The sequence below is a fragment of the Lepus europaeus genome, chromosome X (genome assembly GCF_033115175.1).
Source record: "Lepus europaeus isolate LE1 chromosome X, mLepTim1.pri, whole genome shotgun sequence".
Taxonomy (NCBI): domain Eukaryota; kingdom Metazoa; phylum Chordata; class Mammalia; order Lagomorpha; family Leporidae; genus Lepus; species Lepus europaeus.
Window position 1 is genome coordinate 23948340 of NC_084850.1, and position 18374 is coordinate 23966713.

General features: G+C 38.1%; 1 protein-coding gene across 5 annotated transcripts in view; it reads left to right on the plus strand.

The window, feature by feature from the left end:
* Positions 1 to 17761, plus strand: part of MBNL3 (muscleblind like splicing regulator 3) — a 119963-nt gene extending 102202 nt beyond the window's left edge. For 2 of the 5 annotated variants that reach the window (XM_062183412.1, XM_062183416.1), the window contains 7 exons: positions 3412 to 3603; positions 4817 to 5053; positions 7099 to 7249; positions 9966 to 10001; positions 12349 to 12443; positions 13330 to 13403; positions 15167 to 15252. In XM_062183412.1, coding sequence (XP_062039396.1) covers positions 3412 to 3603; positions 4817 to 5053; positions 7099 to 7249; positions 9966 to 10001; positions 12349 to 12443; positions 13330 to 13386 — 768 coding nt within the window. In that variant the 3' untranslated portion in view covers positions 13387 to 13403; positions 15167 to 15252. Of the gene's footprint in view, positions 1 to 3411; positions 3604 to 4816; positions 5054 to 7098; positions 7250 to 9965; positions 10002 to 12348; positions 12444 to 13329; positions 13404 to 15166 lie in introns of all 5 variants that reach the window. The other 3 variants (XM_062183414.1, XM_062183413.1, XM_062183415.1) reach the window with 3 other exon arrangements.
* Positions 17762 to 18374: the final 613 nt, after the last annotated feature.

Sequence of the window (18374 nt, forward strand, 5' to 3'; positions counted from 1 at the left end):
CCATAAAAAGACAAGGCCAGCCCAACCTTAGTTTGCAGATCCTAACTCTAAAACACTTAGGTTCCTAATCAGTAGGTTGTCCCTAATCCCACACGAGGCATGAGTGTCATGGGGGTCCTTGAACTTCTGAGTACACATGCAATGTTTTGTGCATACAGGAGTTGTCCTGTGGGCAGGGCCCCCAGTTTGCATCTCATTCTCAGAGAAGTCCCAGACTCAAAAAAGATGAGGACCCACACTGTTGTGGAGACATTTGGTTAAATTTTGGCAACATTTCCTGAGGGAATGATAGTTCCTAGGCACTGTGCAAGTCACTGGGAACTCATGAGAATGTCTCCCAGTGGAAGCGATACTGCTGGAGACATGGAGGGAAAATAATTGTGGGTGATCTGCATCATGAAGTCTAATATCTCCAAATTCTTGTTGCTCTGACCAAGATTTAGAAAGATGAAAATCCGTACCTCTGGTTCTGGGAGGAGAAGCCTCTTCATATTTTTTTTTAAGTGTTTAGTACATAATTTAGGTTTTGATTTAAAAATCTGCAGCATATTTAACATACTAAGAATGTTTTCCTTTAAAAATAAAGATGAACCCACACAGAGGTTTATTGCAACTCTGTTGACATCAAAGACTGTGAAATAAGTATAAGCAGGATTGAGTTGCTTATTAAAGCTGAACCTGGGAGCTTGCAAGGTACTTGATTTAACCCCTGGCTGTTAGTCAAAGCTAATCCCTTGAACGTTCAAATTAGTGAAATGTAGTGGTTACCCTGGGGCAGAGGTGGTAGTGAGAAAACAGAAACGTCCATGTGAGAATGAATAAGCGGCTCAGCACTTCTTGCCTCTGCCCTGGGTTTGAGAATGGAAGAACTTGCTTCTCCTCAATAAACAATGTTACAGAAATCTATATTCAAGGAGGAAATGGTTCTAAATGGATGATACTCATTTTATAAACTGAAGATAGTCCTGTATAGTTTGTAAATAAACCCCCCAAAAATCTAAACCTTTCAGCAAGCCCCTTACATTTTTATATAGACTGATAATTAAGTTACACCTTTTTTTTTCATATACTTGGAGCATGTAACAAACCTTAGAGGGTTCAAATGTATTCCAAAGAAAGCAGAAGTTATCCAGGAAAACTTCCCTGATGAGTCACCCCAAAAAGGAAGGAAAAAAATTAGAAGTTCAGAGCTACTACAAACAGAAAGCATTGCTTACATGTGCATTAAGCTGAAATATTGTTAATTGATCAGTGTTTATCAGTGATTAATGATGTTTTAGTCTGGAACATCCACCCAGCTCCAGGTCTTTTTTTCAGCTCAGCAGTTAATAGATTTCATAATGGTCCTTTCCCAGTTCTATAAAAGGCAAAGGCAAAAAGTATCCAGGAGAATGGTGGTGGGGGGGGGAGGTATTTTGGTGAGAAATTTACCAGGGAAGTCAAAGAAATCAAAAAGCAAAACAGAAAGCACTATTGTGTGGTGACATTACGGAGTGTTTACCATCAGAGTCTTGCTGATTTTTTTTTTTTTTTGACAGGCAGAGTGGATAGTGAGAGAGAGAGACAGAGAGCAAGGTCTTCCTTTTTGCCGTTGGTTCACCCTCCAATGGCCGCTGCGGCCGGCGCACCGCGCTGATCTGAAGGCAGGAGCCAGGTACTTATCCTGGTCTCCCATGGGGTGCAGGGCCCAAGGACTTGGGCCATCCTCCACTGCCTTCCCGGGCCATAGCAGAGAGCTGGCCTGGAAGAGGGGCAACCGGGATAGAATCTGGCGCCCCAACCGGGACTAGAACCCGGTGTGCCGGCGCCGCAAGGCAGAGGATGAGCCTGTTAAGCCACGGCGCTGGCCAGTCTTGCTGATTTTTGAGATGACCGTGAAGCATTGACTTACTAATGTCTGCCTGTTGCCGACGCAGGCCTGGGTGACTGTAAGAGGTTTCCTCCTCATTAAATAGCATAAGGTCACATTAGCTAGTTCCTGGAGCTTCCCATCTCATTCCATGAGAAGCATTACAGATCACAATCCTTAGTTTGGGCGAGGTCAGCCCTTGGCGATTTGCCCTTAAGTCTTGAAAGCCTCTCCCCTGACTAGTCTCATCTTTTGTCACCTGGCATCTACCCTTTCTTCTTAATCTCTTGCTCTCGGTGCCTGCTTTACTCACCCTTTTGGGTATTACCAGTTCTTGAGCACATGCAGTTAGTAATACACAGTGAGGCACCACCACTACCTTATAGAGTCGTGATGGGCATGTGTTACATTATTAAGTGTACTGCATTTAATCATGATTGATGATTCATTCTGTAAAGTGTTAACATTTGTTGAAAAATTGATCATTGATTTTTTTAACCTGTGAATTGGTCATTCACTAAATATTAGGTACTATAGGGGAGACAAGAACACTTCCAAAGAATCCATAACTATGTTAACAAGGAAAAATGCCCACATGTGGCACAAGGTGGAAAACAGCACGGTGAAGTGATAAATTACATGGTTGCCAATAATAACAGCAATCTACATAACAAACTCTTTAAATCCAGCACATTGAAAATTGAAAAACCAGTACTGGCCCCTTGCATTTTTAAGACTTTCCATTACAAGTTATACTCTAGAGTGTGTACCTCATATGCCTGTTATCTCTTCCTACCTACCAGGGATCACTGTAGCATTTCTAGGGCCTCCTTTTGAACTGTGAGTATCATCTGGCCCCCTCAGTAAAGACCAGTTAGGCAGGTCAGATCAGTTTGTAAAACAGGACCTGCAATATATATAAAAAAATGATGACCATATCAGTCCAATTTTAGATTAATGGCAAGAAGTTGTTAAAGCATTCACTATTTCTAATCTACCTCTTTCTTCCTCAAGTCCTTGCTGTCTTTCATAATTGTCAGCAGGCCAAGAAAAGAAGCAAAACCAATGCTTTTAGTAGTAACTGGTGGGATGTGTGGTAGGACAGGCAGCCTTAGAGCCAAGCAGCATTGATGGGGAACAGCTAGGTAGAAAATATGGGGCTTTCCAGGGTCCCTGGAGCCCACCTGCAAAGGCCATGGCTGTGGGAGGAGATAAGGGATATTGTCCATATCTATGATGTCATGGATGACATGGTTTGTTGGTAGAAAAAGAAATGCTGAAGAAAACACACTTCGAACAGATTCTAGCGATGAGATTTAATTGGGCTAATTAGTTTGATCACCTTATCAATAAATATGCTACTTATAAAGATTTGTTAGTTTAAAGGAGCTCCTATATGGGAATGAGTATGAGACTAAAAATCAGAAAAAAACAATGGTAAATTTTGATATGACTTTGGTAATTCTGATATTTCTAAATTAATGCCTTTTTGCCTCCCTCTGTAATGATAGCATGAATCTGTTGATGTGTAACACCTTTATTTTTTTTTCTTCAACCTACAGAATTCTTTTCCAATGAATCCGCAATTTGCAGCTAATCCTACCATGGCTTTCAATCCTTATTTACCTCATCCTGGGATGGGCATGGTTCCTACCGAACTTTTACCAAATACACCTGTTTTGATCTCTGGAAATCCACCTCTTGCAATGCCAGGAGCTGTTGGTCCAAAACCAATGCGTTCAGACAAACTGGAGGTATTTGTGAAGACATATATAAGTACCTGTAGAATAGCTACTAACCTTATACAGAGGCCAATGTCTTTTAAATAAGTACACCCTAGATTTTTGGCTTATGGAATATAATCCAGAAAAATATTAAGCATTCTACTATTGTAATTATATCCCATTATGCAATGCACTGAAGTTGTGTAGTAGGTCAAACAACGTTTTTCATCTACACAGTCTGTGGCACAGGAAATCTGCGTGGGAATGCTCTTTGTACCCAAGCTCCAGCTTTACAGAATGTGATTAATGTACTTGTATTTATTAATAAATCTCTACTTGCTAGATAATCAAACTGAAAAAATCTAAAGCTGTTTCAACATTTTAATAATCATGTCTTGTGTCCTTTAAATATACTTAAAATCACTGAGTTTTCAAATTGACATGGGTAAATGTATTAAAATTTTATCTCAATAAAGCAATAAAATACAAAAAAGAATGGTGTACTAGATAGCAAATATCACTTGATGCCTAAGAAATCTAAAAGAAATTCCAAGCATCTTATAGATTTATTCAAATTCCTCAAGTTTCCCTTAAACGCCATTCTTCGTGTGTTGACATAAATGACTAGTCAATTTTTCGGTCAACTCCATTGGCAGCCCCATACATGCTTGCTAGTGTATGAAATGATTCACAAAGTACAAGCAATTGGAATTTGCTGCAAAAAAATTTTGAGATCCATACATAGTTTTTTTCATGATACACAATCTCCATGAACTTTTTGAAGGACTCTCGTATTGTAATAGAATCTGATTGTACATGGAACTCAGGATGTGGAAACTACCAGTGCATTGCGGTGTGCTAGACTCACCTCGGACCTTACAAAAAGAAAAACCAATTACACTTGATATTGTATGTTAGTTGAAGGGCTAAAAACTTGGTTTTCAATGATATTTCTAAGCACTTCTGTTTCAATGTAAGGAAAACAGACTGTTTCCTTTTGAGGAAAATGGAAGTTACTTTCTAGGAATAACAATTCTCTGTTTACATCTCATGGTGAATGGGCTTAGGATTATCCCTCATCTTTTTAGATTTTTCCTAAATAAATTTATAGAATTTTAATAAATAAATGTATAGGACAAAATGCATAGGATTACCCCTACATCCAGTGGCAAAATAAACAACACCCAATCACCTTCCAGTCATCACTGTCATCTGTGCATGTGTGTTTTGTTTCCTCTTCAAGGTTTGCCGAGAATTTCAACGTGGAAATTGTACCCGTGGGGAGAATGATTGCCGCTATGCTCACCCTACAGATGTTTCCATGATTGAAATGAGTGATAATACTGTGACGATCTGCATGGATTATATCAAAGGGCGATGCTCCCGGGAGAAATGCAAGTACTTCCATCCTCCTCCACACTTGCAGGCCAAGCTCAGGGCCACTCATCACCAGATGAACCACTCAGCTGCAAGTGCTATGGTAAGTGCGGGCCTGTTTTCAAACGTCCCCTTTAAGGAGGTTCTCCATATATTGGGTTGACATTTCCCTTGTTGCAACTGGAACTTCACAAAACAAGCCAATCCCTAGCCCTATGAAAGTGACCCTCATGTCTCCTCTCTAAGCCAAATACAGTGGGCATGCAATTGGTATTGTGAACATCAATATAAAATTCCTTTCTGAGTAACTGATCAGAGCAGGTCTTAATGGTAAGATCAAATTAGCCCATAGGAATTTGTTTGAGGTAAGTCTAAGTAAAGGAGGGCTTTAAGAAGAGGTTTAAGGAGGTCATGGCATGACCCTTTTTTGCATCAGAAAGGCTACTCAATCAGAACAAGTGTTCCTGTCTCCTTAAGAATTTGGAACATACCTGATTGTTGTTGATGGTATAAATTTTTTTTGACAGGCAGAGTGGACAGTGAGAGAGAGAGAGAGAGAGAGAGAGAAAGGTCTTCCTTTGCCGTTGGTTCACCCCCCAATGGCTGCTGCAGCCGCACTGCAGCCGGCGCACCGCGCTGATCCGAAGGCAGGAGCCAGGTGCTTCTCCTGGTCTCCCATGGGGTGCAGGGCTCAAGCACTTGGGCCACCCTCCACTGCCTTCCCGGGCCATAGCAGAGAGCTGGACTGGAAGAGGGGCAACTGGGACAAAATCCGGTGCCCCGACCGGGACTAGAACCCGGGGTGCAGGTGCCGCAGGCGGAGGATTAGCCTAGTGAGCCGCGGCGCCGGCTAATGGGATATATTTTTTAAGTAATGTGCAACTTGCTGAGAAAAAAAAAAACATGTAAAGTAGGGATAGCATAGCACTTGGCCTAGCAGTTAAGACACTCGCATCCTACCTCTGAGTGCCTGGGTTTGAGTCCTTGCCCTGGCGCCTGACTCCAAATTCCCACCAGTGAGCATGCTGGGAGGCAACCGTGATGGCTCAAGTACTTCAATTCCAGCTCCTGAGTTCCTGGCTTCAGTCCTGGCTGTTGTGAGCATTTGGGGAGTGAACCAGCAGATGGGAGCTCTCTATCTCCCTACGTCTCCAATATTAAAAAAAAAAAAAAAACCATAAAATAATATTAAACTTCTCCAACAAATCTGATTAAGGGCCATGTTTGAGAATTAGAAGAACAGTGGGATTTTCAAGCAACCATAGATGTGAATGGAGGGTTTACAAATGCTAATAGATTTTAGAATTTAGCTTTCTGTCTGAGGACTTAAAGCAAATGGCACACACTGAAATGCCCAGGAAACCTCCATAAATGAAAAGTGAATGCATTTTGCTAACTGTGTGGTGCTTGGGTGAGATAGGCAGTGGGGAGAAGTGCTTCATTGGCATTTTCCGTACATGAGAATTAGGCATTGGAGGCCCTGAACCTGAAGTCTGTGTATAAGTTGGATTTGGGGTTATGGGGGCTGGAGACTGCGATCTTCCACCAGCATGTGTTTTAGGTTTTATCACCCGCACACCTTGATCGCCTACATCCGTATTACAATTATAACTGGTGGAAACCTCTTTCCTGCTCTAGCTGTTGTTTCTGCTAATTTCACTTTGAAGGATTCATGGGTGAACATCCCTGAGGTGTCAGTTTGTAATTATGATTTGCTATAATACTTTTGTGTCACATCATGCCTTAAAAAGGTCTAAATTAGTGAAGTTGAAAACTTTTTTTTCCCCTGTATTGTAATTTTCTGTTTGGGGTTAACTACTCATCTAATTAAACATTAATCTGTGCAGTTGGTTTCTATGCTGTGAGCCCATTGCTTGTTGAATGCCTTGCTCAAAGGAACGCAGGTGTAGAGGATTCCCTGGCCACACCTTCTAGAGTTGCTGCTTGTTTGAATGGTTTTTTTTTTCTTTTTCTCTCTCTCTTTCTTTCTTTCTTTCTCTTTCTTTCTTTCTTTCTTTCCTTCCTTCCTTCCTTCCTTCCTTCCTTCCTTCCTTCCTTCCTTCCTTCCTTCCTTCCTTCCTTCTTTCTTTCTTTCTTTTTTTATTTGCTTTCTGTGGTACTAGTGATTAACCCATCTCTCCCCCACAGGCCCTTCAGCCTGGTGCAGTTCAACTGATACCAAAGAGATTGGCACTTGAAAAGACCAATGGTGCCACTCCAGTCTACAATCCCAATGTTTTCCACTGCCAGCAGGCTGTGGGTAACCTGCAGCTCCCGCAGCAGGCATATATCCCTGCAGGTGAGAACACAGCTCTGGGCATGGCGAGTTTAATGATACTGTGAATGTGTACAATGCAAAGCAGCTTCCAAAGAGTTTTGCTGGGAGGACTGTCTACATGTATTTTGATTAGAAATAAAACAAGGCAAGCATGCTTGATCTACTAGTATCTGGAACGACCTGTTTTTCTGTGATTCTTGAAATTTAATGTTTGAAATCAAATTGGGAGAAGGTATTCACATTTTTCTTTTTAGCAGTTCTTATATTTTGCTTCTTATGATTGATTTGCTTGGTTAAGTCTTAAACTAATTTCTTGATTCTTAGGTATCATTTTCCCAGACATGGTCTGCAGTAAAACAAATTAATAACTTCCCTTAAGTGTTGAAAAAATCTATACCCCACGTATCCTTAATATACTAAAGGTGGCTCTAGTAGCTTACCCATACATACATTTATGGTATAGCATAGTATATTTAAAACAGACAGTTTTGGCCTCCAACTCTTGAACATAATGTAACATAAAAACATAGCAACTTGAAACTATAGCAAAATATTTTCTTATCCTTTACATCATATTTTAGGTTACCTCCTGCATTCAACTGTGTTTAATATTATGACAGTTTTATACCAAGTTGAATAGAAAAATTTAAATCAGAATTTTGTTCAAATAAATATAAATGCAGGGAAATAAATTTCTTCCAGTGGTCATTACTTTAAGAATGAGCATAGAGACTGCTAGAAATAAATTGAAAATACTAACCACTGTGGGTAGTGCATTGTTAAAATCCTAAAGGCTCCATTTTGTTAACTATTAGTAAATGAAAATGACTTAGGTTTTATTTTTTTTCCTTTTGAAATTTGTTTTTTTATCACTTTTTTTATTTAGTAAATATAAATTTCCAAAGTACAGTTTATGGATTACAATGACTTCTCCCCCCTCCCATAATTTCCCTCCTACTCGCACCCCCACATCTCCTGCTCCCTCTCCCATTCCATTCACATCAAGATTCATTTTCAATTATCTTTATATACAGAAGATCAATTTAGTATATATTAAGTAAAGATTTCATCAGTTTGCACCCACACAGAAACACAAAGTGTAAAATACTGTTTCAGTACTAGTTATAGCATTATTTCACATTGGACAACACATTAAGGACAGATCCCACATGAGAAGTAAGTACACAGTGACTCCTGTTGTTGTCTTAACAATTTGACACTCTTGTTTATGGAGTCAGTAATCTCCCTGGGCTCTAATGACTTAGGTTTTAAATATTAATTCAAAAAGCTTTGTTAATTAAACACAGCAAACACATAGCATTGTATACCTGAGTTTGGAAAAAAAACTCATCAGTTAATTAGTATATTAGTGAACTGATTAATTTGAAAGGAATCCATAAAAAACCCGGTCTTTAGTTAAAGATTGAAGTAGTTCTTTATGACATCACCTAAATTATGGTCTTGAAAGTGGGAATTTAGCCTATTAGCAGAGATACCCGTGTCTGATATCAGAGTATCTGCTTTCAAAACTCAGCTCCAGCTCCTGACACCAGCTTCAGCTAGTGCAGATCCAGGGATACAACAGTGATGGCTGAAGTGATTGAGTTCCTACCATCTACGTGGTAGACCTGGATTGAGTTCCCAGCTCTCCCTTCAGCCAGCCCAGTCCCCATGATTTCATGCATTTCAGGAGCGAACCAGCACATGAGATCTCTCTCTCTCTCCCCCTCCCTCCCTCCCTACCTCTCAAATAAATGAAACTATTAGTTACACATTTTTCACACATTTTTATCATAGTTTCTGCAGGGGAAATGTAATTCCTTAGTACATATTAACATCACTTCTTAAAACTAACCATTGATAGCTAACAATTTAGGACTTTTCCTCTAAACCTTCAAAAAAAAGAACGTAATTTCTTCAGAGTAGCAGCGAAAACCACTTTGATTGAAGTGACTTTATTTCTGGCCTTTTTCTTTTTTCAAAAAATGCGGTAATTTATTTCCACATTAAATCACTCCATTTCAGCCGCTGCCTTCCAGCTATACTTCTTATAGCTATGGAACAAATTCAGTAGCCCAGGAAGTCTAGCCAAGGTGAATGAACATGATAAAATGGATGATGTTCAATTTAAGTTTTTAAAATCCTACAGTTACTTCATTTAAAAGTTGCACTTTCTTTGCCAGTTGGCCAAAGTGAAATCTAGACTTCAAAGCCAAAATATCAGAAAGACCTCTTCCTCTTTGTTAAGAGCAAAGCCAAATCTGTCCAGCTGAGAGCTCCATTTTAATGGAAAAATCATTGTAATGTGTATCTTCACAGTCAAGTCCTCAGTAGCAATGAGGTGGAGAAGGCAGTTTTAATACATTAACGCTCTAAATAGAAATATGGCCACCAGATAGCAGATCCTGGAGCATAATTTTGACAGAAATATGTGCAATAAATATTATTTTTGTGATAAAAAACTATTTAGGATGTGTATGTCCAAAATAAATAGGTAATTTCAGTGAGATCATTCCTTTTGTACCTAAGAATCCAAGAATTAAGTTTCAATACCTGAATTTGAGATCTTAAAGCTAATCTGAATTTGTAAGCATGGGAGATGACTGGGTTTGCATGTACTGATTAATTGATATTGCCAAGAAATTATCTTTCTATTTAAAATTTATCTCTGTCAGTAAGCTTTGATAATGAAATATCTCTTTTCTTTACTTTCCACGCTTTTCTGCATGGTGTACAGGGCCAATACTGTGCATGGCACCCACTTCAAATATTGGTAGGTTTTGTACAAAAATTCTTTACTTCTTCGAATCTGAAAAATTGTTCTGTTTTTACCATGACAAAAAATGAATGACTGGATGATGTAGCTGAACATTTTCTGGATATTTAACATTTCATATGGAGCTTTATGTTTCTGCTCTTTGTGGAATCAAAATAATCCTACTTTCTCAAGTCCTGGTTGGTTGCCACTGTGGCCAAATACTGAGCCTGACATTTGTACCATATTTATGTGCTAAAACTAGCAACTAAAATATTTTTAAATGTTTCTTTACTAAGCCATATTGAGCATTTTGGTTCTTCACTTTACATCTGTTCTTTTAAAAAGAGTAAAATATTTCAAAGGTATAATTTTGGAAGTACAGGTAAACAGTTTCTTTTCTCCAAATTCATGCAACCTAAACCATTCAACACTCACATGTGGAGAAAGGCTGAGCTGAGCAAAGCTAGTGCTCTCTGCAGTGTTCTGTGATGAATTCTGATGTGTTGTAGGATGAAGCGTTGTTTACACAAAAACTAGGCACAAGGGAATCATTTCAAATGGACTCTAAGACAATTACATGATTGTAAGCAAGCAGTCACACACAGATCCTTTACTTAGCCACCAACACAACATGTTTGCCCTCTCTGAGCCATTTTGTACTTCACTAACACTGAGGAGGGTAGGAATGCAACCGAGGAGTTCACAGCTGCTATAGTACTTATGGGCACAAGGAACAAATAAGTGTAGGGACAGATGATCCCATCTCAATCCGACTCCTCCTATACCTTTTGAGAGAGTTTCTACTACCTTAACTTCCATCCTACTGTGGACCAGAGTAGATAGCCAAGCTCAAAAAGCACTAACAGACTTTACTAAGATAAAAACAAAAGTCAAAATAACAACCACAACTACGTAGTAGCAGCACTCACTAACACAACAAAGTCTGAACCCTGGACATGGAAGCCTCTGTTATTGAGGGATTGGCTGATCCTTGTAGGAGTTAACAAAATTTCCCTTAATACTAAGGAGAGCATAATATGCATCTGATTAGACAAACAAAGTTCTCCTGGTATAAGAAATGTGTCTCTGCCTTCACATTTTGTGCCTGTCTCCTCTCCGGGATGCTCCCCCTGTCCTTTTCCCTTTCGAGCTTGCTTAGGAATGCAAACTGCATGCTTTAGTGGTGCTGCTTCCTGTACAGTTGCTGTGCTCCCCAAGGGAAGACCGGAGTGCTTCTAGACTTGCCTTGTGAGACAATAGAGGATGGTTACAAGTAACTGGAGAAGAGTGGAAGGGAGAACTGTAGAGTGTCTAGAGTGTCTGATAATTACCACGTGGATGGAGTACACGTCTGGTTCCCATGGCATTGCCCATGCTGATTTTTCCTCTCTCCAGCCATGTGCTTTCTCTATAGACTTTCAGGAAATCTGAATTCAATGGATGTAGACATGATAAATTATTCTATATGCATGCTTGCCATTCCCACATTGCCATTCCCACATGAATTCCCTGGTTTGCTTTCCAAAGTGAGCTAGAAATTAGAAAAGCATCCAAAAGGCTTTCAGAATGAGAGAAACTAGAAAAGGCACGGAGAAAACATCCTGAAAGAGATTTTGCAGCTGCTAGCTATTGTAGCTGTAGTATTTGCTGTGAAGACAAGATTTACTATGAATTCCTTCATGTATTTGTTTGATAAACAGCCAACCTTTCCTAGGAGTTTGCCAGAGGCATACTTAAAACTCTGCACACATAGACCACTGTATTTTTCATACCTGTTCCCCTACCACATACTGGAAAATTGAACAATCCTTTTTTTTTTTTTTTTTTTTTTGGCATGTGGATCCGGTAAGTATACATATATAACTGTCTGTTTGCACCTGCAAATTTAGTGGCTGCACTGATGTCCATAAGACAGTGGATCCAAACAGCAGTTCACAATTTCTACTCTTCTTTTGAACATGCAATTGAGTTATTTGTCTGTTTAGCTAGCTTCAGCTAGATAGCACCACTAACATCAGGTTTTTTGGTCCATATGTACTCATTATAACAGTTCTAAAAATTTGGCCTTTTGAGTTAACTATATTTTGATACTGCTCAAAAACTGACTAAATGATAAGAATGATTCCATGTTCCTTAATGGTAACTATAATTGGCTTTCCCCTTTTCTCTTTTTAAATTTCCCCCTTCCATGCTATGTTGCTTGGCACTGACTGATTGCATGTTGCGCCCTGGTGTTTCCATCATGATGATGTCTCATGGCTTGTTGCTGTGACACCTACCACGCCCCATTCCGTCGTACATGTCATGGTTGTATAAATGCTCCACCCTCACGTGTGTTGCTTCCGTGGTTTCCTACTGAAAGTGCCCATGATGCACGGTGCTACACCTACCACTGTGTCTGCAGCAACAGCACCTGCCACCAGCGTTCCCTTCGCTGCTGCACCTACAGGCAATCAGGTTTGGCCATTTATTTCACCTGTTGAGACCTAGTTAACTACATTGTGTTGCTAAGGCACAGTATATGCCTTTAGGATTGGTGAGAGACATTGGTCTGTATTCTTGTGTGTTTCCTAAGCAATGATCACATTCAGAAGTTCTAGCTTTTTGTGTATTGTGGAGTACTGTGTGTGCTTTGCTGCTCACCTCTAGGTTCATCAATAGCTTTACTCATTTTTACTTGAAGACCAGACACCCTTTATATTCTATATCCAATTATTACTCCCACACCAATCCTCAAATGTATATACTGTACTAAATATTCCTGAAATGCTTCCTCATTGGTCAAGATGAAAATATTTTGTTTTATTGCCATTTTTGGTTACTGTGTTTGAATTTTGACTTAGTACATTCATCGCCTTTCCCTTTAGGTTCACTGGAAAGAAAGCAAGATACCATATTTCTTTCCAAGGCACAGATATCTTTATCGTTACCAAGTGATTACATCAGAAATTCCTCACACAGACATTAGATGTGCTTGTGTTGTTTTGATTTTCATTTGCTTTATGGATTCCCAGGCAGAATCACAAGGCAAATTAGAAGTAGAATAAATTATTGTCTAATATTATGGCATTTTTGCCTTATTGAAGTGCTAACCATGCTAACGGACTGCACGTTCCACTTCTGTTTGAATTATAACTATGATAACCATGAAGTGCATAGGCTAGCAGAACAACCCATGTTCTGATCTGTGCTTTGCAAAATTAAGTATTAGTGGAAATGGCTAATATGTCCACATTATTTATGTGAAATGTTTTATGATTATTGATTACCATGTCCAAGCAGTGAACAAAATAGCATTCTCTCAAGAAACTATGTTAACCTAAAATCTTTTTTACTACTATAGATACCCCAGTTATCAATAGATGAACTGAATAGCAGCATGTTTGTTTCACAGATGTAGAAGTTACCAGTAGAACAGTAAGTTTCTTTAAGTATTAATATAAATAATATTCATAGGCTATATCTTTTATTGACAAAATTGGCATTTGTTGCAAGCTTGGGTAAATATTTTCACTAATAACCATTGCTTATAATATAGAGCTTCATTTAACACATTCTAAATTCGCTAACTTGAAGTGTGAGAGTAAATATCCCTCTTAAGTTTAGAAATGATAGCCGGTACTGTATTTTCCCAGTGAGCTTATAAATTCTGATGCTCTCCTGTTATTAAAGGCATGCTTTGTTAACCAACAGTACAGATCACTCTGGAATTTTAATTCTTTAACATTATTATAGCTTCATTTTTTTAATTGAAGTAAAACAGAGTAATTTTTTCAGGATTTGACTAAGATGATTCTCTTAAAGGCAGTAAACACCATGCTCCTCTTTAACACTAGAGAAAGCAGTGCTTGGATGATATGCTGTATTGCATATGCATTGATATACTGCTTCCCATGCAATAAAGTGAGAATTCTTCCAGCATTTTTAAATTTTGAGTGACACAAATTAATAATGTCATCATTCTTTTCATCAGATGTGTGATTTTTAAAAACTTTTTTGTTGTTGGCTTTTTTTCCCCCTTCACTTTTGATCTCTTTTTTACATAGTTGATAGCCTGTAGTGTCACATACTTAACCCGAGTAATCACTCACTTGGAACGTGTTACTTGTGGGTATCTTAAATCTAGGCATTAACTAAACAAGTGTACCAAGTCTGAATTGCATATGTTAGTCATTGAAAGTTTTAATTCTCACACCCAGAGTGTGTCATTTGATTGAAGGAGACAGAAATCCTTTTGCCTAATGCACTAGTTCCCTACATTCCAGATAATCCTTCTTTCCTGCTGATGACACATGAGCCTAGAACACTATTCAGGACACAGTCAATAGCTGACTGTACATGAGGTAACTAGGTTCCCTCAATTGTAAGGAATGTTTTCAAAAGATACCTTGGAGTGTATATGGAATAACTGATGGACCTACACATTGTAATAGTTTTCAGGGCTGTCATTTGGAATAGTGGCAACTTGAAAATAGCACCAAACATGAGAATGTAGGTTTGGCCAATGCTTGACCAATTATATGGGTTGTTTCACATCAACGTAAATGAAAGTTGAAAATTACAGTCAACTTCCCAACAGAACATGTTTGGGAAGAGTGATTCTTCTTTCCTTGATCCCATTAGAAAATGTAGAGGTGTTTGGGAAAGCATAATCACTTCAGTCATGTAATTTGTATTGAAAATTTCTCCAAAGGTCAAGAATGTAATTTCATACAATGCTATCAATACCTAGATTTCACACTTGGGTTTTTCTGCATGGTTCTAAAACATTCTGATAAAAAGATTAAAGTTTATTGAATATTTGCAAGTTTCAAAATGTTTGGTATTGAACATTTTCTCAATGTATGCCTGTTGAAGGAGGTGGACAGCTGGGTGGATGACCAGCAGTAAATTTTGGCAGTGTATAGGTGATGCTTGAAATAATGGAGTGCACCTCTATTAACTCTGGGCAGTTCCTCAAATTAGTACTCTGTTGGAACTTCCCATAGACTGTCATAGCCGTACGGCATGCAGTGGACATTGCCAACAGTCCCCTTTTCACAGAGGTCGAGTCTGAAATTCAGAGTGGGAAAGAGCTTGCCTTAAGTTTGTTCACAAGACCGGAACAAGGACCACAGTCTCCTGACTCCTAGTTCAATAACCCTTCAATGTTTCTCACTCTTTCTTTTTTTCCATTTCAGTTGAAATTCTGAACAGCAGAGTTATGGAGTATCGGAATCTCTCCATGAGAACCTCCATATGGCCTTTCTATATATGCTCTCAAATGTCCTCTTCTACCAACACAACTATAAGCATGGTGCAGTCGATATATTAAGCAAAGCAAACATGCCAGCCAATAAATTCGCTAAAAATAAAGCATTAAAAAATCAATGGGGATGTTAAAAACAAGAGTAGAAAACTAATAACTACCATCTGTCTTATTTGAATTATCAGGTAGAACATGACCATGGAATTTTGTAACTTGCTATGTTATTCTTTGCGACTTTCCAATAGCCTTTATGCTAAGTGAATTTCTACAGTGAACTGTATGCTTACTGTACATTCTTGGTGGATAAATGTTCCTCTGTTTTTGAAGTGTTACCTTATTGTTTTGTTTACATGATCATCTATTGGGTTGATTTAGGATGTAACAAATATAAACAGCATCATTTTCCTCATTGTTGTATTGTGTGGTGTTAGGTTTTTTACCTACTGTAGTGTTTTGTATGTGTGGTGTTTCATTTCAACTACAATGTTATTAGTGGGGGAGAGACATATATGTGGTTGAAAAATATGACAGTGAATTCATGTGAATATGCTCTCTCTTTAGAATATAACTAGTCCATAAACATGCATGTGGGTAATTTGTTCCTGCAGATCTGACCTTGCATAATGCAATCAAATTGCTGAAATTTTTTGAGAAAGAAATAATTACTTCTTAATAATTAACCCCTAGTTCACTCCTCTTGAATAGTGTGACAACAAGAATTTACCTTTTAATGACTTTCTCAGCATTTAAATTTAAATTTTAAATTTAAAAAATTATGTAAAGTTACCATTCATTTTTATGGCTCAAGAATCTTCTAAGCTGAATGTCTAAAACTGAGCCATTTGTCATCTTCAGCTAAGAAACTGGTACTTGGGGGCTTAAAGGTATGAAAATTACAGGTTATAAGTCAAGCACAGGGAGAAGGGTGTGGAAATGGTTTTAACATACTGGAAAGAAGTATGTAAAACCATTGCAGGGTAACCTTTTATACTAGTGCCATTTTCCCAATGCAAATGACTCCTGCTCTGATTAGACCACTCTTTAAATAAGACACAATCTAGCAAAAGTCAGTAATGGTGAAAGCCAATTGGTTCCAAATAAGGCCTTTCCTCATCAAATGGACAATCTTCTCTATTGATCACAGAGGAAGCCTGAGTACAAATTTGGAGAAATGGCAGGGACAGAAGGCAGGTTGGCATTGGGCATCTTTCTTTGATTTGTTCCAAAGAACCAGGAAAGATGGCCTCAGTTGTCTTCAGCATCAGTTTGAGTTTCCCGTTTTGTTGAACGCTTCAGGGAAGAAGTAAGCCCCCATGATACATGATGAGCACCATTAACCCCAGTCTCTTGCATTACAGCCAAGCCTATTGGTTTGAATTTGTTTGCCTTTATGTAATGGAGAGGTTTTTAGTGCCCTTTGGATGACATAGAATGGCGATATTCCACAGACTTGAGATGAATTCAAACTACTAATACTTGGGAAATAATTTTGCAACCAAGTAATATTGTAACTCATTGTTTCCTGTGGTATGTGGCAAACCTCTTCCACTCTACCCAGCTACTTACTAACATTACTATTATAGAGTCATGGGAACATGATTATTTTAGATCAGCTTAGATAGATTTTATGCACCCATGAGAATGTATAAAAACATCAGATTTTATATATTGTATTTTTGGTGCCACAATTTTCTACATTGTTGGCATTTTAAAAGTTGCTTTGTAAATTAAAGAGAAGAAAAACCTCAAAGCCCTCAGGTTTTGATCAAATTCAACAGAGTTTTGAGAAAAACACAATTTTAAAATGAACTTGTTGTTTTCTTCCTTCATGAAAATGACAAGCAAAGAGAAAATCTGATTTAGGATACCTTAAACCAGCCAGCAGTGTTTTGAAATGACAAAAGAATGGAGTTGGCTGAGATCTTTTCACAGCTGGTGGAAGTGAGGTCCAGGGCCTGTGACTTGCCCAAGGCTGTGTAGCCAACATGGAACCCGGAACTGTCAATCCTGACTCCCAAATCGTTCCTCCTTTCCACCTTGTGTCTGATTCAGAACATGTGAAACTTTATCCCAAAGCAGATTAGTTTGGTTCAAAACACATAAGAGCAAAATTCTCTCTCTGATAGTTGATATCCTCGTGATCACAATTGGCAATCTGAATCTCAATAAACCGTGGTTAGCTTGTCTGGATGTATATTCCTTAGTGGAGATAGGAACATATTTTGGGCAAAATGGATTTTGTGTACTTTGACATTTTGATGCAACATACTATCTCATTTAACTTTTTAAATATAGACAATAAACCCAGAGTTCAACTGTTTTCATGTTGCTTGAAGCACTGTAAAATGATAATGACTTATTTTTAGTAAAAGTTTCAGTGAAAGATGTTCAGGGTTTGTATTTTTGGTGCCACAATTTTCTGTATTGTTGGCATTTAAAGAGTTGTTTTGTAAATGAATTTAAAGAAACAACATTCAAAGCCCTAATGTTTTAATCTAATTCAACAGATAAAAATGCAATTTTAAGATAGCACTCTTTTAATTACTTGTGCAATGACTTATTCATATCCTTTGTTCAAGAAAAGAGAAAAATAAGTCATTAGACTATAAATTTCCAGTTAAAAAGACAAGTCACAAAGCTAATCAGTGACTCTAAACAAAAATTTACTAGATGACTTGTACATATAAAATTCTAACCACTTGTGATTCCTAGTTAACATTTTATAAGCTTTGTATTTTACAAGGGGCTCTATTTTTATTTATCCAAAACTATTGTTTTTGGCCATTTCTCTCAGTCTTTTGCAAAATATGCAAGAGCACTGAAATGTGGATAAAACGGGTCAGGTATACAGAGAAAATAATCTAAAGATTATCTTTTAAGAAGGTTTTAGTAGTATCAATTAATAAAAGAATACTATGTGACCATAAGTATATTTTAAAGAGGGATTAAGATTAAAATAAATGGATTCATAAAATTGCTATTTAAATACAGTATTTACTTTTGCAATTGGAGCATGATTCCACAACCAGTTGTTCCATTTCATTTCACTTTTCTAGATTAGAGTCTTTAATTTGTAGTTACTTGTGATGTGGAAAGCTCTCTTCTCCCTACTCCATCGACCTTCTCCATCTGTTTTTGAA